This window comes from Cimex lectularius, unplaced genomic scaffold (genome assembly GCF_000648675.2).
Source record: "Cimex lectularius strain Harlan isolate CLEC.00 unplaced genomic scaffold, Clec_2.1 scaffold17, whole genome shotgun sequence".
NCBI classification, from domain to species: domain Eukaryota; kingdom Metazoa; phylum Arthropoda; class Insecta; order Hemiptera; family Cimicidae; genus Cimex; species Cimex lectularius.
This window is the reverse complement of record NW_019392640.1, coordinates 1,749,893-1,775,782: the sequence shown is the minus strand read 5'-3', so window position 1 is coordinate 1,775,782 and position 25,890 is coordinate 1,749,893. Positions and strand designations below refer to the sequence as shown.

The 25,890-nt window shown below is 35.7% G+C and overlaps 1 protein-coding gene across 1 annotated transcript; it reads right to left on the bottom strand.

The window, feature by feature from the left end:
- Positions 1-298: 298 nt before the first annotated feature.
- LOC106672229 (guanine nucleotide-binding protein subunit alpha homolog) lies at positions 299-25,889 on the bottom strand. Its single transcript, XM_014403486.2, has 3 exons — positions 25,140-25,889; positions 5,472-5,689; positions 299-1,139 (listed from the first exon to the last, which is right to left on the bottom strand). The coding sequence occupies exons 1-3, from the start codon at positions 25,668-25,670 to the stop codon at positions 782-784; spliced, it is 1,107 nt and encodes a 368-aa protein (XP_014258972.1). The 5' UTR covers positions 25,671-25,889; the 3' UTR covers positions 299-781.
- Position 25,890: the final 1 nt, after the last annotated feature.

Below are 25,890 nucleotides of genomic sequence, written 5' to 3'. Positions count from 1 at the left end.
GTGCAAATGTCAAGAGGGCACACCAGTTTTTGGCTGTTCTGGCCCATCGAACACCGAGTTTTAGAACTAATTAATTTCAGCATAATTTTACATTACATGAAAAGAGATTTAGAAAAAAGTCTAGATTTTACAGATGAGTGATGTTACAAATAATTTTATTTTAATTATACAACATTACAAATATATACATCTCAGTATAAAAAAATATTATATAAAAATATTAGGTACATTATTTTTATGTATAAATATACAAACTAAATATTTAATTGATTTTCTTCATTTATATAATAGATATTTTGTACAAACTGTATCCTGATTTTTTTCTCCATTAAATATGTACAACTTTACATAGGTTATTTACATAAATAAATTCTGTATCTATATTTCCATAGACACAAATACAACCGATAATCAACCATAGGCACAGACTTTCACCATTAAGGCACATTTAATTACGATGATTTATTTCATGTCTTACAGTCTTTGCACACTTCTGAGAAGGGAAACGTATTTATTAGCAGAAATGAAAATTACGATGTGGGAAGATTTCAGATTTGGCATATTTAAAAAAAAAAAACAACAGGTGAATAAACATTTTGATGTCAAAACAGTTAAACATAACGATTCAATTTAAGTCAAAACTAATATTACTGTAAATATTATTGAAAACTGTACCTTAAAACAAAAATAGAATAGATTCAAAACAAAAATTATTAAAGCTTTTTTTTTAATAAGTCAAAACACATTGTTGAAAAAAGAAGGGAAAAAAACAATTGAGATTTCATTGTAACATAAGAGATTCTAGATTTCTATGAAGAATCGTGTCCTTGACTGCGTTGAATACGACTTTAATGTTTTCAGTGTCCACTGCAGTCGTGAAATGGTAGAACAGCCTCTTTTCTGGGTCGCGTTTTGCGGAGCGGAAGTACTCGAGGAGGAACGCCTGGACGTCAGCCAGTTTCTTCTCGTCTCCCGTGAACTCTGGGAAGTACCATCTGATGTTGGTCTCTCCTGATTTGAGCTTCTCGGCGAGCAGGTCCGTCTTGTTTAGGAAAAGAATTATCGAAACACCTCGGAACACAAGGTTGTTGACTATCGTGTCGAATATGTTTCTCGATTCTTCAAGACGATTTGTTTTCCTGGAATTTTATAATTTATTAATTTTATTCATCGATATAGAAGGGGCGCTTAAAAACATTTTTATGGATCGATTAAAATAGTTAATGCTAATAAACAAATAATAATAGAAATAAATATTTTATTTTTTCTCTTTTACGTAGCATCAATAATCAAATTCATATAAATTACAAAGACCATGGACTATAACCATCAACTTATACAGTGGATAAGGACCATGCTAATTAATCACAAGATAAAATTAAAACTTTGGAAATAAAACGTCTACAATACAACCACTGAGAGGTTGCCTTCAAGGAGAAGTACTATCACCAACTTTATTTTCAAGGCAATACAGCCTGGTTGAACTATTGTAAAGTCTTAAATTATTGAAAAGATAAAAACAGAAAAATAAAACAAAATAAGATAAATCTGGAGCTCTTCTATTTTATGGCTCAAAGATGGGAAATGGCATGAATATGGTCATAAAGGGTTAACTATGAGGACATCGCCCTCGGCCCAACACAACCATCTTTCAAGCGGAACTGCTAGCCGTAGAAATGTGTTCATATGGCAATAATAATATTCTTGCAAGCAGCTCTAAAGACTCTCTAAGCTAGAAAAATGTAAAACTTTTCAGGTAAGGCGTCGGTGGCCGCAACGGTTTAAGCGTTGACACAGCGCTCATCACTGTAAGGTAAAGGTCCCAGGTTTGAATCCAGCGGCCCTGCATTCGAACCCGACATACTTACAATTGTTTTTTGTTTTTTTTTTTCAAAACACCGGCACCCTAAAGGTTGATATAACCTCTGCTGTTGCGAACCCCCGTTAAAAAATAAAAAATAAAATAAATAATAATAACTTGTTGCTAGACTTTGGTCTAAGCCTTTCCATCTTCTATTTCCTTCAGTTTTCCATAACCTTCACCAACATATGTACTCGTTCCTAAGAACTAGGACGAGACCTTTGGGAATCCGCGGTACTGAAATATTGAGATTAGGAGGGAATACCTTGCCGGCGGTTGAGGGTTTTAAATTGCTAGATACCCCACCGTGGTCATTACCTACTGCCACAATTATCAAAGATCTGGCCTTATTGAACAAAAGAGAAACACCTTCTCTGATGAACAAGGCAGAATTCTTGCGAATTTTAAATAACTAAATAAATAAAGTTTTTTATACTGATGGGTCTAAAAATGAAATTGGTGTAGTGTGGGATATTTGCTGATGAGTATAACCTCAGCTGGTCTCTATCGAATGTGGCTAGCGTAATACAGCTGAACTTTATGCCATCAGAAGATCATTGAGCATTATAAAGGAATCGCAAGGAATTTGTAATGCCATTATTTGCTCTGATTCGAAAAGTGGTCTCGAAGCAATCAAAAATAATTTCTCGGTTGACCCATATATCTTAGCAATTCACAAATATCTCTATGAAATCAGAACACTTAACAAGCATGTGGTATTCGTTTGGGTTCCTAGTCATGTCGGCATTTCTCGAAATGAAAAAGCTAATCAACATGCAAGGAACGCTGTAAACCATCCACAAAGAACAGATCAATTTCCTCTCCGTCCAGATGATATAGTCGTTTATGTTAAAAACATTATCAAACGAAAGTAGGAGGCAAGATGGAATGTCTGTAGAGATAGTATGAAAGAAATTAAGCCAGTTGTACATAAATGGCCAACTGAGGAACTTGAGAGAAAAGAACTTGTGATTCTCTCTAGGTTGCGAATAGGTCACATCAGGCTAATCCATAATAGGCTTTTAATACGCAACAACCTTCCAACTTGTCCTCGATGTATGCGAAGTGGAGAACACATCATTTTGACAGTAAGACATATTTTGGTCAACTGTCCCACTTTACAACCTTTTAGGCAAAGGCTCAACCTTTCGAGTGATTTACAGGAGTTACTGGGTCCCCAGTGGTTCTTTCAAAGAGCACTTTTCAGCTTTCTCAAATTTATTGGAATTTATAATGAGATTTAGGCCTTTTCCCAAATTGTTTCCATCGAAGGGCTTTGTCGAAAGAAACTCCCAAATATTTGACAACGTCGACTTCCTTTATTTCAACGCCAGAAAGGAAAAGCCGAGATGTTTCATGATGTTTTCTCAGTCTACAAAAGTGTACAAATACCGTTTTGGACAAAGAGAATTTGAAACCTACATCATCTGCTTTTCGTGACAATGTGTCAATGGCGTTTTGTAAAGTCCTTCCTACGTTTTGGAGATTTTTCCCAGACAAGTAAAAGCAAAGATCATCGACATATAAAGGCCTGACTATACGATCATCTATATTATCAGCAAGACCGTTTATCGCAATGGCAAATAAAGTGACACTCAGAACCGAACCCTGAGGAATCCCGTTTTCTTGAATGAACGTACTAGATAAGGCGGTACCTAATCTCACCCGGAATCTCCTCATTTCGAGGAAGCTTTTTAAAAATTTAGCTGTGTTCCCTCTTAAACCCCAATCATAGAGTTTCTTAAGAATACCAAATCTCCAGGTCGTATCGTATGCTTTTTCCAGGTCGAAGAAGACAGCTAAAGCATGCTCTCTCTCCAAGAAAGTGTTCTGAATAGCACTTTCAAGGAGCGCTACATGATTATTATTATTATTATTAGCCATACAAGCCTATGGGAAATGTTTAAATTATGGAACAAAAATTCACAATTCTAATTAAAAAAAGAAACAGAAATAAATTTTATATGTAATTTAAAATGGGATTTTTGCAAACATTTGGCCTTCCAAATTAAGAATTTTAAAAAGAAAAATTAAAGCTTGGATGGCAAGAGGATAAATTAGTTTACAAGTGAATGTTTGGAGTCAGAGCTTTATAGCAGTCAGAAGGGATATAGGTAACCTAAGATAGAAGGTTTGGATGTTAGGGCGTGAAACACCCTTAAAAATTAATAATAATAATAATAACTTGTCTGGTACTGCCTAAATAACCTTTAAAAATGGGATTATCAAATCTAAAGGTGGCTCCAGACTGGGATTTGCCAAATGCCGAGCAACAATAGAAAGTGCTTGCTTTGCTCAGCTAGTTGCCAGTTTCCCGGCTGCTTCAAAGTTGGCAAATATTCCCTGTAGCCACACAAAGAGGGTGACTGTACAAACCCCACAGTGTGGGGATACATAGGTACACTTTTTGGGCAAATTCCAAGCCGAGCATCTCAAAACTTGGGAAATATTCGGCATTCAGTGAATCCTGCATGCCTGGAGCCACTTTAATGGCAAAGATCGTGGGTCATGAGGGATTTTCAGGCAAAGTAGCGGACACTAGCTAAAAACGGAGCCTTGGAACAAAATTACGTGGTATAAACTAGCCAAATTAAAAAAAAGAACTGGGTAACAAACCTTTTCAGGACTAGTGATGAGGTATCTCGTTCAGGCTTGTATGCTCTCCAGGCCCAATTACGACTTATCTAATTCAGGCTTTTTTTCCAGCCCTGGATGGACACTCATTGGGTTAAGTATTCAGATATCGTGAGATTGGGTTAAGGTCGTATCCAGTACCTCAGACCCCTTTGCTCTCACTAGAGACCTCCCACACTCTTTTCCCGTCCTCATCAACGAACCAATGTTTTCAGTTCTTCTTCTGTTCATAATCCCCTCAAACTTTTATGAAATTGCTACACATTCCTTTTTTCATTGAGAATTTCCTGCTTTTGTCTACCTCTCGTCTCCGTCCTTCTGAACCTTCTACTCATCCCTACCATCTACCCAGTTGTCTTCAGATTCTTTACCTCCTGTCTGCCCAGTGTCTTCAGTTTTATTTTATGCTGTTTACATTCACAATAATTTTTCGAATATTTATTCAGAAATCGTGAGATGCAGTCTGGTGTGATGTAGGTTTCAGAAAATGTTTTTCTGAAACCTACATCACACCAGACCGCATCTCACGATTTCTGAATAATTATCAATTAACGGTCACTAACCATCACACATTTTGGAATATTTTTCTTTTTGTTGCCTTATTTGTGTATAACAAATGCTTTGAAATTCAATGCATAATACAAAATAAAAGGCTCGGGAGAGAGGCACGAGAACGAGGTTTAGCATCCAAAAATCAGTCCCAAAAAGGTTGAGGCATGAGGCAAGCAAAAAAGATTACTTATGAAAAAGCCCAATGGGAGAGAGGAAACCCTACTCAACAAAAATAAACTAAATATCTTACAGTACATGTTTCAGTAAAATATCACTGCAAAAAATCACACTATGCCTAAAGGAGACCAAGCAAACATATCTTTACATAAAATTCCTGTGCAATATAGACCTAGATTCCACACAGAAGAATCCTATCATTCATTAATTACTTTTAGCATAAGACAAAATAATCGGCAAGCCTTACCTGTCTTCAACAAGGACTTGGTCAAATTCGGAAGATGAGACTAAAAAAATAATCGACGTGACAGAGTCAAAACACTGGAACCACTTCTGCCGCTGCGATCGTTGCCCACCGACATCCACAAATCGAAATGGAATGTTGTTTATCGAAATTGTAAACTCTGAGATTCCCTTTGTGGCTTTTCTAGCGTGAAGGATGTCTTTATTTGTTGGTACATAGTCCTGAAAAAATAAAATCAATTAACATTTTCTACAATTTACAAATTCACATAAAGAGGCGTATTATTTATTGGGTTGTCCGGAAAATAATGCAGGATTTTGGTATTAAACAAAAAAAAAGAAACTAGTTACTTTAAAGCAATGTTCTTTAATCAACCCATACTCTCAATACATTTCTCCCAACGTGTTGGTAACTTATTAATTCCGTCTGAGTAGAATTCAGAATTTTTAGAATTGATAAAGTCAATAAATGCATTTTCCAGTTCCGTTTGATTTTTGAATATTATGTGTTGTAAGTAGTGGTCCAGGTGTCTAAAAAAATGGTAGTCAGTAGGCGAGAGGTCCGGAGAGTAGGGTGGGTGAGGCAAAGTTTCATAGCCAAGCTCCAATAATTTTTGTGACGTTACACGTGACACATGTGGTCGAGCGTTGTCATGCAACAAAATGGGCCCTTTCCGATTGACCAAAGAGGGCTTCATTACTGCCAATTTCTGATGCATGGTATTAATTTGGTTACAGTATGATTCAGCATTGATGGTTTCGCCAGGATTTAAGAAGCTGTAGTGTATTAAACCAAATGAAGCCCACCATACCGTAACCATTACCTTTTTTTGATGAGTTGGGGGCTTTGGAGCTTCTCCTTTGTCGAGCCACTGTCCAGAACGTCTAGTGTTATCGTAGAGAATCCACTTTTCGTCACATGTAACAATTCTGGCCAGAAATGGGTCATTTTTGTTTCGACAAAGAAGTGATGCACAAACATCAAAGCGCTGATTTTTTGGCGATCGTTTAATGAGTGTGGAACCCAATTTTCGAGTTTTTTCACTTTTCCAATCGCCTTGAGGTGGTCAGCGACGGTCGTTTTACTGACTTTGAGTTGCTCTGCAAGTTCTCGAACAGTTGTTTTGGGGTTTTCTTCCACCACTGATCGCAGAACATCATCATTAAGAGAGGAAGGCCTTCCACGACCTTCTTCATCTTCAAGGCTGAAATCTCCCTCCCGAAATTTTTTAAACCACCTTTGCACAGTGCACTCATTAACACAACCCTCGCCCCAGACTTGGTTAATGTTTCTAGCCGTTTGGGCTCCGCTTCGGCCGAGTTTAAACTCGTAAAAGAAAATCGTACGAAATTCTCGCTTTGACATTATAAGGATGACTGAATTATTTCCAAGTAGCGGAATGCTACAGAGGTAAACAAACAATATCATTTGGAAGAGGATTAATAAGTGTTGACATTCATACAAATGAGTAATCCTGTAAACGTAAACAGAATATTTTATATAGATTTTTTTTAATGAAAACAAAATCCTGCATTATTTTCCGGACAACCCAATATATTTAATTTAAACATAAAGAAAATTTTCATTTTTTAATAATTTGCCATGAATATTTGATCATTATGCAACAAAAGGCTAGATTGGTTTAAGTATTTTAAATTTAAGATTTTATTATAATGTGGGATAAATAAAAATTGTAGTGATTATGTCACAAGGTAAAATTTAACATTTCAGAACTCAGATTGTTGGTGTTAACTTCCAAAAGACAAAAAAATATTCTTCAAAACTGTCGGAACAAATGAAGACCAAAAATACTACATTTTATCAGCTTCTATTAAATATATAAATACTCAATTAATTGTACACAATTTTTTTCTAAATGAAAAATTTGTGTCACAGGCGGGATTCGAACCCACGACTTTTGGCTCAATACACCGCTGCTCTACCTCTTGAGCTACCGTGACTTCGATCGCCCATACCACAAACTTTTAATTTCGACTACCCGATTTTATTCTAATTGTAAGCAAATCGCGGCTTCTTTGAAATTTTTGAACCATTTTCATTTAAATTTGGTTTTATTAATTAACAAAAGAAATTTGTAGGGATTATTTTGTATTTTTTGATATACTGACCGACTTCTAGGGTCACATTATTAATCTATTAACTTGGTTAACTTAAAAAAATTAATTATACTTTTTATCGAAGGTCTTCGTTGAGATGACTTATGAAGTGCCCATAGGCAGCTGTTAACGAAGTAAGTATTTCCATAATTATTATGTTAATCCATATATGTATTTAGCAGTCATAATTAACTGTATTAATTAATTGAATTAATTATACTTTTTATCTAAGGTTTTGGTCCGACTAGACGAAGGTTGTGGGTTCAAATCACACTCATGACAATAGCTTTTTCACCTCAACCTTAGATAAAAAGTATAATTAATTAAAATAATAAATAATGGTCAATTATGACTACTAAATACATTTATTTGTTAACTTTGTTATATAAATAAACACCAGGAAGGAAAAATGTAAAAAGTTAACCATTTTTGTGCTTTATTGAGATTTATAATAATTTTTTTTATGTCTTAAAACTTTCCATATTAGAGGCAGTGTAGGTTTGTAGTACATCATACTTTTCAGGGTAATGAAACAGGCCAAAAATTCCAGGGGTGGAGATGAGAACTGAACCCACGACTGTGGTGTCTATGAGTCAAGACGACATGCTAACCACTCAACTACCACCACCAGAGAATGAGGCTCAACGTATCACTTCTCATTCGCAAACTTTGATCTATTCTTAACTGTCGGGTAATGCTGAACTATTTAACAGACAGCCACATGATCATGAGTATCGTCTATAAATGTTAAATGATTAATAATATGTAATTTTATGAATACTAAATGGGGGGAAAAAAAGATTTTAAAGGCTAGTCTTTGTTTTCAAGCTTTAACAAGATAACTGAAGCCTCCAGATCTACCCCTATATGTCCATGATTGCTGGATCCTGCCCATGTAATTGCTTCTCCATATCAATTCTGCCTGACGAATCCAATCATCACCCACTGAGAGACTACTTACTCCCACAAATAATATGTGAAAATTATTATTTTTATTAGAGAACTTTTACTTTTCCTCCCATCAAGGGTTCATAACAGCAGAGGTCGTATCAACCTCAGGGTAGGTGTTTTTGACAAAAAGTCCATTCGTAAGCATGTTGGGTTTGAATGCACTGGATTTGAACGCGAGACCTTTACCTTACAGTGATGAGCACTAACGTCCCTTAAACATCACTCTCACAGTTGGGCAGAGAAGATAAATTATTAGATCACATGATACCTGTAGTGAGGTGACCATTTATTAATGGTTTTTTCACAGAACTTATCATTTAGAAGAAATATATTATTTTAATTGTTTATATTTTATCGATAATAAAAAATTCTTAGCTATTTTTATTTTAGTTAAGGCCTCCATTCGAGCTCTATCTCTTATTACTCATAAGATAAATCTTTGAAATTATCAAAAGGAAGATGATTTAAACAAATGCGCCCTGAGAAATATCAAGTACTCTGGGGAATGCATGTAACCAGACTTATATGTTTGTATCAGGTTTGTGTTTATTTATGTTAATTTATTGGCATAAATATAATTTATTAGGAAGAAAGGAAGGGGTTGTTTAACCCTGTCCCAAGGAATATCGAGTACTCCGGGAATATCCGGCAGAGGTATTCAGACGGCTTTGAGTTCAGTTTAGATGGTGTAGATAAACTGGGGATGATGTTTGCGCTAGACAATGACCAGGAGGCTGAATAGACTGGGCTGAAAGTACTGGTAGCTACGACAAGCAGCACGGTGCAGGATATGATACTGGGAAGCTGTGGACAACGGTTCTGTGTGATGCCTGGAATTATTAGTGAGAATGGAGTGGGTTCGATCACGTCCCAATGAACGATTGTGACCAGACTTGTATGTTTATACGAAGTACAAACAAAAGACTAGCATTTTAGAATAACTATGTAGTATACATATACAAGCTGAAAATCAGTAACCAGATCAATATGTTCAAGTGGCTTCAGTTTGAAACAAAATACACATAAAAGACTGACAAAAGAAGGAAAACACGGAGGGCCGGTGATGACCTCAGCTATTTGTTGGCATATAAACCTCCCACATAAATATTAAACAAATCATTCGAGAAGTTCAATGATAAAAAAAGTTTATATTTTTTTATATATACATATTTATTATTACTTTGAAACACAAAAATGTAATATTAATAAAATTACACCCGTCTAACTGGCCAGGAAATAATTGTTTTTTTTATACTGACCACTTTTAATAAGAAACAATAATGTTTTTAATATATCCTGTGTTTTTATGCATCTCGGCTAATTGGAGTCACTTGGGTTCAGTTGGAACAAAGTCATAGATAAGGGAATTAATGCAATGTTGCAGAAATTATTCAGAACTCGTGAGATGCGGTCTGGTGTGATGTAGGTTTCAGAAAAACATTTTCTTTATCGTGCCAACGTTTCGATCTTTATTGAGATCATCTTCAGGGCTCTAAGTGTTTGCCTTCTGTGTAATTATACGATTCTTGCGTGTCGTGTTGAGAGTGCAGAAATTATTCAGCATTATCTTTTTGCAATTGTCCATACCTCGATTCAATTATAATCCAATTGAAAGTATTTTTTTGATATTTTTTTTAACACTCCTACGAATCGAGTGGGTAGTTCAATTAGGTGAGCTGATTACACAAGGTAAACATTTGCTTTTGGGCTGTTTGTTTTTAAAACTCTCGGCCGGTTTGTTTTTTCAATCCTTTTCAAGTGATTGCTTTAACAGGCCGGCCGGAAACGTTCTGAATTGGTCTTTTCACGTTTTCTGTTAAATTTTAGGCCCGTGATAATAATTTACCTGTGGTGGCAAAAAAGTATTTCTTTCTTTCTGCGACCAGTTAGTTTAATTAAAATTATTTTAATCATTATCTTTTGTTGTTTCTTTGTGTCTGTAGAGTTTTCATTTATCTGCCATTCCGGTTCAATACACTACGTTTCTTATCACATAGCTTTTGTATAAATCAATCCATAATGGAATATTCATGGATGTGTGACATTGAGCTGAAATTACTATGCATTACTGTGTATCTTGTCAATTTGTCTTAGAATCCTGATGAATAAATTCTAGAATTGAGAATGAGGCTCATTGTACAATTCTCATTTACAAACTCGTATAAATTTTATAAACTATTAATGGAATCTGAACAGTTTTCAAATCTGCAAACAGTTCCTGTGACAATCCTTTTAAAAAGATAGTTCCTACTCACAGTAAGTTGTTTTCAACGATTCGGATTTCGAGCTTTTAGCTCATCATCAGGTTCAAGATAAAAGTTCGAAATCCGGATCGTTGAAAACAACTTACTGTGAGTAGGAACTATCTTTTTAAAAGGATTGAACACCGCACTCATTCCACCATACATCATTTCTCTGACAGTCACATGATCATGAGTCATTTAAATATTTAATTTGATTGGTACTTGCTTTGGACTTTTCCTCTCCTATTTCCAAGAATCTACACTACAAAGACCCCTCACAAAAATATCAACGTGTTCTGTGGTCTCCTTTTCTTCCTGGCAGTGACCCATACAACATCCTATAAAGTCTCAACAAATTATAAAGGAGAGGAAGAACACAGGAGAGCATCAGATACTATGATATGGTATACTCCAAAACAAACGAAGGAATCAGATTGGGGTTTTTGTACAAGCCCAAGATATAAGCAATGAAACTCATTAAAAAGTACACTTCGGTCTTTCAAGCAGAAATACATGCCATCAACGCTTGCGTTGAAGAGGTTACATTGGCAAGAAAATCCTCATAAGTTTACAGCCAAGCAGCTATTAAAGCATTAGCAAAAATCACATCAACATTAGTCAGTGAATGTATCCAAAATTTCTAAAATTTGGGGAAATACAACACTGATGATATCTTGGGTGTCAGGGCTCAAAGGAATTTTGGATAACGAAAAAGCACGACACACTGGCCAGAGAAGGATCTGCAAGACCATACATAGGCCCCGAACCTATACTTGGGATAACAAAAACAAATATAGAATCCTCCATCACAGAATGGGTCCAAATAAAACAAAAGGAGAAGTGGATAAACTCTGGCAGTGCTAGACATGGCAAACTTATTATGAAACAACCCTCACCAAGACTGGCAAAATCACTGCTACAACTGGAGAGGGCTAAACTCAGAGAAGTGATAGGATTACTAACCAGTCACTGGCATCTGAGAAAACATCTATACAACATGTGCATAAACAACGATGATCCCACCTGCAGATTCTGTAATGAGGAGGAGAAAACAGCCACCCATATCATCTTTGAATGCGAAGCAACAGCTCAATGGAGATGCAACCTAACTACAGAAAAAACCTAGAAAATGAAATTGTAGCAGCGACAGTCAATGACCTGATACTTCTAAGAAGGATTGAGTTCACTGCACTGAACTAAGGAACTAGGAAGGTTCAATAAGCCAGAAGGCTGGAGTGCCTGGGAGCACAAACCCCGCTTCCTAGTATCCTCATCACCAACACCCTCCCGGTGCATGTGTGCCTTTTAGGTAGCAGTGCTCTGTCAGTAGTCCAACCAGAATCCTGGTTTTGCTGCGGTTACACTCCAGAAATTCCTTTGCAAGTCTTGCGGATGGCCTTTCTATGAATCTTATGAATTTCTTGCCTGGGATATCATTCCAAAAGGTTTTGGACTTTTTTTTTGGGGGGGGGGTGCTAGGCCAAAATAGGATTCAGGGCCTAGAGCTCAGGTCAACTTCAACATTAGGCCTTCAGCAAGATAGAACTATTTCCAAAAATGTGTAGTTTGATTTATACAGAATAGCAATTTATACCAGATTTTTTATAAAACAAACACCACAAATTTCTTAGATTTTTTATATTGGTTAATTAATCCCAATATTGAACTAAAAATGGTTAAATTTTCCTATTTTCTTTATTGGATTTTATTTTATTTACAGGTGTTTTAAAAATACCTACTGATTAATGTTATAACTTGTAACCAAGTAGCTTGGATTGCCGTAAGACACAGCTGTCCCCACCTGGAGACTGGACGGTCCAGGCCCACTCCGTCACCGATTGTCACGAGAGATGTACTGATTTGTCACCTACACTGACTGGTCATGAGCATTAATTCTTGTCTTTTATGACTTAAACTAAGGTGAGACTTCCTATTTTTTCATTTCTCGTTTCTTTGGCTTATACCTGGCACCCAAGTTTGGTAAAATTAATTTAGTTTTCTTTTTAAATGTATTCCTTATCCAGTTCAGGCCATAAATTCTACCAGTCATCAATACATCATAAAAGCCTGTCAGCAAATTTAAACATTTCATTCATTGTTGTTTAATTTTTTAATTTTTAAACAGCCAAGAAGTCGAGAAGACAGACCAATCCAGCAAGGACGGCAGGCTGAAACTGAATACAACGTACTAACTGATTATTTAATCAAAAACCCCTTAGTAATTTTATTTTATTACAATAATAATGACCCTAAAAGTTAATTGACATATATAAAAAATTAAAATGCTTGTGAACAATATGTGCCATATAACACGACATTTGAGCCGAATTTTTCAACGACTTGATGGGCATCAGGGAGGGGGAATGAAATTTGATTCGACAGATTAACAATATGACTCTACGAATCAATCAACACATCAAAAAAAGGCTTACAGCTTATATAAATGTTTTAATTCATTGTTGTCATTGTTAGTGTTGTTGTCATTCATTGTTATTAAAATTTTAAATAGTCAAGAAGGCATAAAGACAGACCAAACCAGCAAGGACAGGAAGCTTGAAACGAGCCGAACTGATCGACACGATAACGGTGGATTTTTTAAATTTTTTTAATTGACTAATTTTTGATGCTTTTGAATATAAAATATATATTTAGTTTCAGATACTTGATATGATTATATCCTTCGATAAATTAATGTGTCCTTAGTCGTTTGCAGTAGCTTTTTTCAAATTTCCAAATTGCAAGAATTAAAAAAAAAACATTAAATAAAAGTTTAAATTAATTATACGTTTTATGTAAGGTCTTGGTAGAGATGAAAAAGCTATTGTCACAAGCAGGATTTGAACCCATGACCTTAGGCTAAATACGCTGCTGCTCTAACCACTTGAGCTATCATGAGATCGATTTTTAGTCATCTGTCTGAAGCTTGGGACACACTTTTTCATGTCAACCAAGATCTTAGATAAAAAGTATAATTAATTTAAAATAATTAATACGGTCGATGACAACCGATACATATATGGATTAAATAAAAGAATGAGAAACATTTTAGTTAATTCTGTGATAAACAGAATATAAAAGAATTGTGGAGCTATGTTGACACTTTGCAATTGTCAACACGATCAATGTTGTTTTGAGTTTATGTCTGAACCGGACAATTTGTTATTGTTTACAAGTTCTTTCATATCCGAAAAATTTTGCTCGGTGTAAATTATACAAACATTTTGATCTCTAGTTGAAATTCCCATAAGCTGTAAGATTGTTTTTTTTCTTGTAAAAATCTAAAAACACAACCGATGATATTCTCGTCTTCCGTCCAATCCTGACGTTCCTACGTATCTTGATTTGAATCTCATGGGTTCAAGATATTTTGTTATCAGTTTATTGGTTCTTAACGACACAAATTTCTTATTGCAGAGGCCAGAATCAAAGATTCTATTTTACTTTACAAAACTAAAAATTATTCTCATAAATCCATATTTGTTTAGTGGTCACAATTTACCATATTAATTATAGCAATTTATTATTGTCTTTGTCTAAGGTTTTTGGTTGAGATAAAAAATGAAAATATGGCAAAAAGAGGGGAAATTCGAACGGTTGTAGGTTGAGAGTTGGTGTCCGGGGGTATCTAAGTCACGACAGCTCAAGTGGTTAGAGCAGCAGCATATTGGCCATGGGTTTAAATCCCATTCGTGACACTAATTTTTTATCTTAACAAAAAACCTTACATAAAAAGAATAATTACAACTAATTATTTTCATGTATGAATTTAAACAATATTTAAAGTTAGTTGTAATTTATTTGTTTTTTCCATTTAAACATGGAGTTTTGAAAACTTGAGACCCTGAAGATTGTTTGGTTCTTATAACTGTCTAAATACATAAACGAAAATACTGAGTCAGCCAGCCGGGTGAGTGGTGTGAAGGCCTTGGTTATTAAAGATAACAATAATAATAAATAATTGTTTAAAAATCAACTCAAAAATTAATTATTCAATTATATTTAGCTTTTGCATGTATAAATTTAATATTACTATATTTTTTAATTCATTTTAAATAAGTAGTGGGCTTGTAAAAATTTATTTGCACTCGAGATTTCTTTTTTTAACAAGAATACAGAAACAAACATCCCTACACAAAATGTGTCCATTAATAATGAAAAAGGAATGGAGAAAAATTGGTCTGGAAAGGTGTTCAAACCAAGAGAAAGCAGCAGTAAGGCTGAAATGGATTCTATGAGGCCTAGAAAAGAAAAAACTTTCATCTTGGCACTTAACTCTCAAACCAAAAGCAACAAATTACAGAAATCAATTTTTAACCGAACTTTTTACTTTTTCCTATAATTCATTAATAAAACTGTATTTGAAGGAATTTTAACCAGGCCATTGAGTGATCAAAAAAATCACACGTGTAAATGAGGATAGTGGAATAGTTTTATCCATTTCAGTTTGACACTATACAAAATTATAATTCCAAGCCTTAAAAAAAACTCACATGTGAATTGGGCTTAAATCAGGTCAACTTGTGGCACAAGGATAAAAACTGAAATGTCAAACCAATTTTCTTTTAGGAATTTAGAAGAACTAAATAGAGGTTGAATCACATACACTTACTTTTGGGCTAAAACCTTTTGCATATGTCCGACAAGTAGAGAAATGTTGTTCGATGTCCGACTACATTGAAAGGTGCCATTCCTTGGCTCCATATAGAGAAAGCATAGGAATTTCACGCAATATTCCGATTTTTAGAGGAAACTGGTCTGTTTTACTGAATATAATAATTTACAGATACCACGTCCTGTGTTTCTTTGTACATTTTGAGACTGAATGCATTTATTAGAGTGAATGTGTAGTGTGGGAGGGCCGATAGAGGGTGGTAGTATTTCATTACTTTGAATGGGTTTGGATTTAAATGTAGATTGTGTAGGGGGCTAAAATGACCTAGCTGTTGATAGCCCCTGGAGCACAACCTCACCAGGTGAACGGTTAGGACCAATGTTTTGGCCAATTTGGCATAGCCACATCTCCCTCTTCCTGGAGAGTACAATATCTGGTCTGTTGCAGGGAACTTATCATTAAGTACCATTCTACTCTCCTTGACTAGTTTGCACATCGCAAGCACCTGTTTTAGAATTTTGGTGTTGATTATGGCGGTCCAAGTACTCACTAAGAACCAATTTTCCAAATGCATCCCACAATGTGCTGGCTTGTTTATGCCTTTTCGTGGCACTATGCACTACCTTCAATAGACCTGATTTAATGATAAGTTTGGCATAACTCCTCATGTGAATCACTTAATCTTGTATTGCCACTATGAACCTATCAGTCTGGAATAAATCCACTTCATGTAAATTAAGCAGGAACGGGAGACTGATTACGCTGGGGCTGAAATAACCTAGCTGTTGATAGACCCTGGAGGCCTACCTCAGTGGCTGGATGGATAAGATGGATGGATACTAGGAAGTGGGGTTTTGTTCTCCAGGCACTGCACGCCTTCTGGCTAAATTGTACCTTTGATGGACAGGTAAGATCAAAGTCTCGGTCCACTTATAACCCTGACACTACCATTGGAAACTACAAAACTACTGGTTCTTCCCGTAGGCCGCAAAAGGAAGTCTCACAAAAATTTTCTTAGTTTCTGATCATTTTGACCTGCCTATTCACGATATTTGGTCAGATGTGTTTTTGCATTTGCTATCCTAAGTGGTGTGTTGAGTAAGGGATATAAGCATGGTGTGTGGTACCATTACAAACCAACCACTCACAATGATAAAATGTTATGTTTGATAGTCTGAAACTGTGGTTTGTTCAATTTATCCTCAGGTTTTATAGGTTAACCTGTAGTTTTTGATGGTTGTTAGGTATATAAATAGGTCGAGGCACTAACATATGCACCACTGAAGATGATAAAATTCTGAAACATGTTCTATAGACCTAAATTTTGACAGATTTCATTTTGTTGCCTATAGGATGGATATGTAGTTTTGTACTTCCCGATGGTCGTGTTAGGGTTATAAGCAGGTCAAGGAACCAACACAAATGCACCATTTGGGCAAATGCAAAACATGTCTTACCAAGGCAGATCAGAATGATCGGCAACTATGAAAAAATTTGTGAGACTTCCTTTGGTAGCTTATATAAGTGGATCAAGGCATCAAATGTACAACAGATCAAAACAGCATAGGTTGACAGACAGGAATATGTGACAAATTTTGTGAGATTTTTTCCTGGTAGACTATGAGGTTAGCCGGTTGCTTCGATGGTTGTGTTACGGACATAAACAGGTAAGGGATTTTTAGGCCAAAATAATGGGTACAATAAAACATTTTTTTTTCCTCTTGGCGTCTATACAGTGAACCGGCCAGATCATGTATGGGGCCTGTTACATATGGTCTCCAATGATTTGCGTCAGAGGCCTTTCAAAGATGTTGGCAAAATGCCAAGAGGGCACACCAGCTTTGACCTCAACTGCCGACACCTAGGTGGGTGATACTCGAAGCTTACTGGGAGTTTATTGTAAATTACAACAGATGGAATTGTCGGAGTGATATGCTCTGTACATGTGCGTATGTGTGTACGTGCATGTGCAGATTTGAGCTGAGTACAATGAATCAAACAAATATAGCACTTCAATTTATCTGAATTATCATAAAATTATCAGTTTAACGCTTTTAGGAAACTTTTTTCTGACATTTTTATTTTGTTGGCCCATAACATCCCATTTGGGTTCAATAACTACTATCTTATAAACTGAACAATGGAAAAATTCAACCAAGCAAACATCTACTGAATGATTTCATAAACATAATCCAAATAAGCCTGAACATCAAAGAACTGAATGGAAATTAACTTAAGAAAAGAGGAAACCTGTTGAGTAGAGACTATCATTAATACAAATCGAGCAAAACTATTTTTCAAAGAATATGCATAAATTAGCCAACAATGTAAGGTGATCTGAAACTTCTCATACTTTTTTCTCCATCCTCCAACCTGCCATGCCAAAGGGAGACCCCATACCGGTAGAACAAACGGTTAATTGGTAAGGCCTACATTTGGTCTCGTCTCTAATGGGAGGCCAAAGAAGGGTAAGGGAGATATTTATTCTAATTAAAAGGAAATTAATTTTTCTCCCCCATTGCCAGTTTACACTAGTATCTTAAAGAGCTTTTAAAATATTTAAAATATGTATATAACATAACATAGGCATATATGCAAAACTTTCTACTGAAAAATGTATATCAATGTTACTTTTTTTCGGTCATCATAAGAATTCCAGTGTTTTAATCTCTTTAATAAATAAAACTTTTGACATAACTACCCGAATATAAAAGTTAATTGTATTTTTATTTTCTGAACTCGGCATATCAAAATGGCTGAACAGAATTTTTTTTCTACATTTTTTTGGGGGGTAATTTTTGTTTATCTAGGCATTTTGACGGTTCAAATGTCACGTAATGGGTTCAATCATGATAGTATGAGCACCCTGATATCTTATAAACTGAGCAAATCGAGCAAAACTTTTTTTTTTCAAGGAAATAACCAAAAATTGTCATCGACTGTTGATCAACAACAAAATGTGTGATATGAGAAAAAAAAATTGAACAATGTCTGAGTTTTTCATAGTCGCCATAAAAATTCCAGTTTATAAATGAAATTAAATAAAAACAAACTGATAATTATTTTTCCGACCACATTGGAGATTAGACTAATGTGTGAATATTTTTTAAACCAAAGATGATTAAATTACGATGTAATAAATTTATAAAATTACAACGATTATGGCACAAGTGCCAAGATGCAGTATTCATGTGTAATAATTGAAACCTTTTATACAAACCAGACAAACATTAATATTAATAAACTGTATAAATACAGATACCAAGAAGGGAAGGAAAAAAAGATAATTTTAGTATTTCTATGTTCCTGACAGTTTAAATGTTGCATAATGGATCAAATAGTGCATGAGTGAGACAAGGTAAACACGAATTGTCCACACTTGCTGAATTAATACCACCTATTTGTTTCATAAAATAATAATAATAAAAATAAAACAAAAATAGACGAACAGCCAGAACTAAACGGATGAACTTATGAAAGAAAAAAGTCCACTGGGCGAGAACCAGCCGTTAATAAAAATCGGACCACACTTCATGCTGGGTTCAATAATGATACCTGCATGGCAGCCACTCTTCTATCTTATGATCTGTACAATGAAACAACAATTTTCATTGCAGCATAGATTAGAATTAAATCAACTAATTTGTTTTTATACGCATAATATTGAGCCGAGCAAAAATAAGCATCATCAGAATAGACTACTTATGTTATGTTAGATAATATTTCATAAATTTTGGAAAATTCCTTGTTTGCAATAGTTTGCCCCTAATACAAGACAATATAAATATCACCCTTAAAATCAAACAAAACAACAATGTTTCAGATATCTATTATAATAAAACATTCAATTATCTTTTTACAATGGAGTATATAAATAGCCAGAATGGGCAAATGGATTTATTAAGTTTGTCTAACTCTCTTGGGATTTTTTTTTGTTTTTCCTGACATTTTCAAGGTTGATTACTACACAAATATCGCACATTTCCTTCTAGGATACAACTGCTGAATTACAATTAATTTGATTTTATAAGCATAATCTAAATGAACCAAGAAAAAATAAGCCTAAATGGAATGGACTAGTTATAAAAAAAAGAATCTATTAGGCAGTAGCCATTGTATAAATGGATCAACCATTTTTCAAATGAGATACAAAAATTGGGCTGATATTTGATGTGGAACAAAAACAAAACTCTAGAAAAATTCGTATCTACGCTAAAATTTTATTTTAAAAACTATGGACCAATTCCTGAGCTGCCCTTTCATAAAAGACTCCACACAATTTCCTTTTTTTAATGGGGGAAAATATAAATAAAAACATTTCATCCATCTGTTACAAATAACGTTCAATTGTCTGAATCATCACCCATCTCAATCTAGGTCAAAATAGACAAAAGGTATTTTTTAAATCTACTCATGGGAAAAATTCGAAAGGCAGGTTGAGATGAGGATTTCATCCGGGTGGATGTTACGATAGCTCAAGGTGTTAGAGCAGATTGAGCCAAAGATTGTGGGTTGGAATCTCACCCAAGACTCTTAACTTTTTTATCTCAACCAAGACCTTATATAAAAAGTATAATTAATTGAAAAGCTTTTTTTTAATGTTCAACTCTTTTGTAATTTTTGTACATTGAGTGAGACTATGGAAAGTGCACAACAGCTATATTAATAAACTGAACACTGCATAATCGATAATAAATCAAATCCAACAACAAAACTGAGCAAAACGCTAAAAAATTTATCAGTACATTACATTTTTGGACAATTCATGACTATGCCTAAAACACATCATGTAAAGACAAGCTTTCAAGGCAAACAAAATCAAAACAATATTTACAAATATAAACAGTCTAATGTCTGAATCATCACTTTCATCTCAGTAGGTCAAAATATAACCATCATTTTAAAACTATGACAGTCACCATGTTATCTTATAAACTGAACAATGAAAGGAAATAATTTTCATTCTAGTAAATGCGCAAATTTATTTCATGACAATGCAAATGAGCTGGAGGACCTAACTAACCCCCCCCCCAAAAAAAAAATCACAATGTTACATTTTGGACAATTATGATTTTCATAAAAGACACCAAGGAAATTCCCAATTTTAAAACAAACCAAATTACGATTTTTCATGCTTTATGTTACAATTATCTCTTCCAACTGTGTTTAAAAAAAACATGTTTCAAAATGGCCAAATGGAATTTAATTTGTTCAACTTGTCTTTGGAAATTTTCAAAAATTCTTTAGACTAAATGTCACATACTCGGTGAAAACGAATCGTTAATAGAAATTGAGCAAAACTAATTTTCAAGGATTCTGCTAAAATAGGTTTAGAACATCAAACCTCAAAAGCACCTATCAACGAACAAAGCGTATGGATATGGAGCTATAAACTTCTGAAACTTAACAAAACATTAAAAAATGTATTTCAATGTTACATAATAAGACACCATAAAACTTCCAGCTTTTAAAACAAACAAAATCAAAACATTTCACTCATTTGATTACTGTTTTGAATTATTACTTACAAAACTGTACCAAAACAGCCAAGTTTGTAAGTTTTTTCGACTCTTGGATTTTTTTTTTTTTTTTACAGATATTTTAGTCAAATTTTTTTTCCATATAATGTTATAACAAAAGCTTGAAAGAAAATGATTTTCATTCTAGTGAAAACCTATTGAATTAAATCAACCAATTTGTATTGTCAAATTGGTCAAAACTAAATGGAATAAATTCCACACAAAAGAGAATTAATAATTATAACATTTATTTTATATCAATTTATTAAATTGGAAATTTATACCATCAATAAACTTTTTATAAAAAAAAGCTATCTTTAATGATCGAGCTTGTTACCACTCGAGCAAAACTATTTTTCAATGGGCATGGGAAAATTTGGCAAACATCGAAGCATCAATCCTCGTTCAATGAGAAAACAACAAAATATGCGATACAAAAAACAAAACCAATCGTGTCGCAATGCAACATTTTAAGCCATGCTTGAGTCTGGCATTCATAAAAACCAGCAAATAAAATACAAAAATTGTTTGCATACGTTACAAATAATACAAGCAATTATCATTTCCAGTGCATCATAAAAATGTGCAAAGTTTCGAGGGAGGGGTTAGTTTGTTCAACACTTTTGGGAATTTTTGTTTTTCAGGTTCAAATGTAGCATGATTTGGGCTTAATCGTATAAACTATTTATAAACAGAATGAATCTATTGGGCTTTAGCTGATAATAAAAATCAGGAAAATCTATTTTCTCCAAGGATCAAATGAAAACAGGCTGTTATCAAATAATGTTATGAAATAAATTCTCTATTTTGGGGAATTCCTGAATTTCTCTGCCGTAAAAGACACCACACTGTGCCCAGTTTTTAAATCGTACAAACTAAAAACGTCATTTACAGATAAAACAGTCAATAATTTCTAACAGAGTATATCAAAAATTGTCAGAATGGGCAAATGGATTATATAGTAGATAGTTTGTTCAATTGTCTTGAGACTTTTTGTTTTTCCCAATAATTTAAACAATGTTTACTGCGCAAATATCATAAATTTGCTTTACCTTGGTACTTTCATGGTAGACACTCTGTTCCCTTATAAACTGCAGAGTGAAACTAAAGAATTTCAATTCTATTAAATCAACCTATTTGTTTTTATAATCATAATCCAAATGAGGTGAACAAATGCTTCTATTGGGTTGTCCGGAAAATAATGCAGGATTTTGGTATTAAACAAAAAAAAAGAAACTAGTTACTTTAAAGCAATGTTCTTTAATCAAAATAATTTCCCATACTCTCAATACATTTCTCCCAACGTGTTGGTAACTTATTAATTCCGTCTGAGTAGAATTCAGAATTTTTAGAATTGATAAAGTCAATAAATGCATTTTCCAGTTCCGTTTGATTTTTGAATATTATGTGTTGTAAGTAGTGGTCCAGGTGTCTAAAAAAATGGTAGTCAGTAGGCGAGAGGTCCGGAGAGTAGGGTGGGTGAGGCAAAGTTTCATAGCCAAGCTCCAATAATTTTTGTGACGTTACACGTGACACATGTGGTCGAGCGTTGTCATGCAACAAAATGGGCCCTTTCCGATTGACCAAAGAGGGCTTCATTATTGCCAATTTCTGATGCATGGTATTAATTTGGTTACAGTATGATTCAGCATTGATGGTTTCGCCAGGATTTAAGAAGCTGTAGTGTATTAAACCAAATGAAGCCCACCATACCGTAACCATTACCTTTTTTGATGAGTTGGGGGCTTTGGAGCTTCTCCTTTGTCGAGCCACTGTCCAGAACGTCTAGTGTTATCGTAGAGAATCCACTTTTCGTCACATGTAACAATTCTGGCCAGAAATGGGTCATTTTTGTTTCGACAAAGAAGTGATGCACAAACATCAAAGCGCTGATTTTTTTGGCGATCGTTTAATGAGTGTGGAACCCAATTTTCGAGTTTTTTCACTTTTCCAATCGCCTTGAGGTGGTCAGCGACGGTCGTTTTACTGACTTTGAGTTGCTCTGCAAGTTCTCGAACAGTTGTTTTGGGGTTTTCTTCCACCACTGATCGCAGAACATCATCATTAAGAGAGGAAGGCCTTCCACGACCTTCTTCATCTTCAAGGCTGAAATCTCCCTCCCGAAATTTTTTAAACCACCTTTGCACAGTGCACTCATTAACACAACCCTCGCCCCAGACTTGGTTAATGTTTCTAGCCGTTTGGGCTCCGCTTCGGCCGAGTTTAAACTCGTAAAAGAAAATCGTACGAAATTCTCGCTTTGACATTATAAGGATGACTGAATTATTTCCAAGTAGCGGAATGCTACAGAGGTAAACAAACAATATCATTTGGAAGAGGATTAATAAGTGTTGACATTCATACAAATGAGTAATCCTGTAAACGTAAACAGAATATTTTATATAGATTTTTTTTAATGAAAAATCCTGCATTATTTTCCGGACAACCCAATAGATGTTTCGACAGTCCAAATGTCAAATACTGGATTCGACAAAGAACCCCAAAATGTCAGTCACCATGTTATCTTATAAATTGTACAGTGAATCTAAACCATTTTTGTAACCATCCAACACCTGCAAACAAAATCAACCCATTTGTTTGTATAAACCTAGTCCAAATCATTTGGACAACTGTTTTTCCAGGCATTTTGATATTACAAATGCAACATCCTTGGCAGGAATCCCTGAGTGTCAGACAGTTGTTTCATAAATTGTAGTGTGAAGCTAAATAATTTTTCATTCTGGCCAACACATGCAGAACTTATTGAATCCATTTGTTTTTATAAACCTAGTTCACATGAACCGAACAACTTTGTTTTTCCAGGCATTTTGATATTACAAATGCCACATTCTTGGCAAAAATCCCTGAATGTCGGTCATTTGTCTCATAAATTGTACAGTGAAGATAAATAATTTTTTATTATGGTCGACACCTCCAGAACAAAATAAACCCATTTGTTTTTATAAACCTAGTCCAAATGAGCCGAACAACTTTGTTTTTCTTGGCATTTTGACAGTTCAAATAATCGCATACTGGGTTCGGCAAAAAACCCCAGAATGTCAGCCAACCTGCTATCTTATAAATTGTTCAGTGAACATAAAAAATTTTCATCCCATACAACACGTGCAGAACTAAATAAACCCATTTGTTTTATAAACTAGTCCAGATGAGTTGAACAACTTTGCTTTTCTTGTCATTTTGACAGTCCAAATGGTCACATATTGGGTTTGACAAAGCACCCCAGACTGTCAGCCATCCTTATCTTATAAAAATAAGTAAAAATAAAAATTTTAAAAAAACATGTTTCTATAAACCTAGTCCAAATGAGCTGAGCCCATTCTGTCAGTCCAAATGGTCACATACTGGGTTCGAGGCAGCAGAGAATGTCAGCCATCCTTATCTTATAAAAATAAGAATCAAAAACTTTTCTTCTTTAAAAACACAATTAAAGAATGAGGAGCGTTAAAATTTCATAGTTTCTACAAAATGAAACACGGCTGTTGTTCTGTTGTCATTTTTGTGAAAAATACACCATTTAATAGGAAAAATCGGTATTAATTTTAAGAATTTATATGTGTCTGAACAGTAATGTTAAGCAGCGAGTTATGAGGATGCAAAAGGCTTTGGATTAGGGAATTGCTACGTAAGTTTACAAGTTTTACGAAAGTGAGTCACTTTCGACGAAACAGTCACGGAGAGGTGAACGAGATTTCTCACTTGGGCAAACTCTAGCGTTTAGCCATCCCTGAGGAACGCTGGTGTTTTGGCGAAGTTTTGTAACGAATTGAAACAAGAGGGACGACTGTCATATCTCTGAGATGTCGCATAATTGTGTAACTGTTTCTTTTGTCTGGAAATCGGCGTGACGTAGTTTAAACGCGTTTGACTTTCGTAACGTCGGCTGACAAATATAGGGAATGTGGATGACGGGATTTATTATTTATATTGTTTTTTTTTTGTTTTTTTAGTGTTGTGTCGTCGGGGTGTTGTGAGGGCGGCCGCTCCCCGTTGCGTAAGCGGCGACGCGCGATAAATCCACGGGACGAGGGAGGAGAGTGGAAGAAAGGCGCACCCACGGGCAATTAGCGGACGGCGTGCAATCGTCTGCGGCGGATCCGGGGAAAGGGCTCTGCCCTGATAAAAGGAAAGCGGCGAGGGGAGGCCTTCGGCGCATAACCTATACGCGAGAACGGGCGGTTCGCCTTTTTTCTTTTTTTTTTCTTTCTTACCGGTTTGGATATCCTTTCCAGTTCGTCGAGGAAATACTGTACGGAGTCGCTGAGCTGGAACTCCCTCCGCCTTTCGAAGGCCCGTCGGATGCCGGAGTCCTTCCACAGGTTGTTGAGCATGGGCGAATAATGGAGGAAGAGCCTGGCGTCGAGAGGAGTGCCGTTGTCGTGTCCGAGGAGCCGGCGGCCGTCGTCGGCGTTCGAGGCCCGCTCCCAGGGGATGCCCAGTTTGTCCCTCGCGTCGACGAGCACTTTCATCCCTTTGACGATGTTCTGGTAGATGATGTGCTGGTACTCCCTCACGGACTCCGGCTCGAACTTGACCCCGTGGATGATGCGCATCTGCTTGAGGAAGGTTGACTTTCCGCTCTCGCCCGCCCCGAGCAGGAGCAGCTTCACCTGTCTCCTGAAGCTCTGTTTCTCCTCCTCGAGCTTCTTGTCGATCTCCTGGCTCCTGTAGTGCTGTTCGATCTCCTCCGGGCTGAACTTGAGCCGGAGGCAGCAAGGGCACGAGAAGACGACGCCGGCCATGCCCGCCGCACGACGCCCACTCAAAACCGTCGCCGACTCGTTCACAATTTTCAGAGGCGGGTCCGTTCGCCCGTTCACGTCCGACACGTTCACTTCACCCACTGCCGTCGCCCCTGCCCCCTTCCATCTTCCATCGCGTTCTCTCCCTCTTCGCCCGTCCCCTCTCCCACCGGCCTCCACCTCTTCGCCGTTTTTGACTTTTTCCAGCGGATCGCCGTCG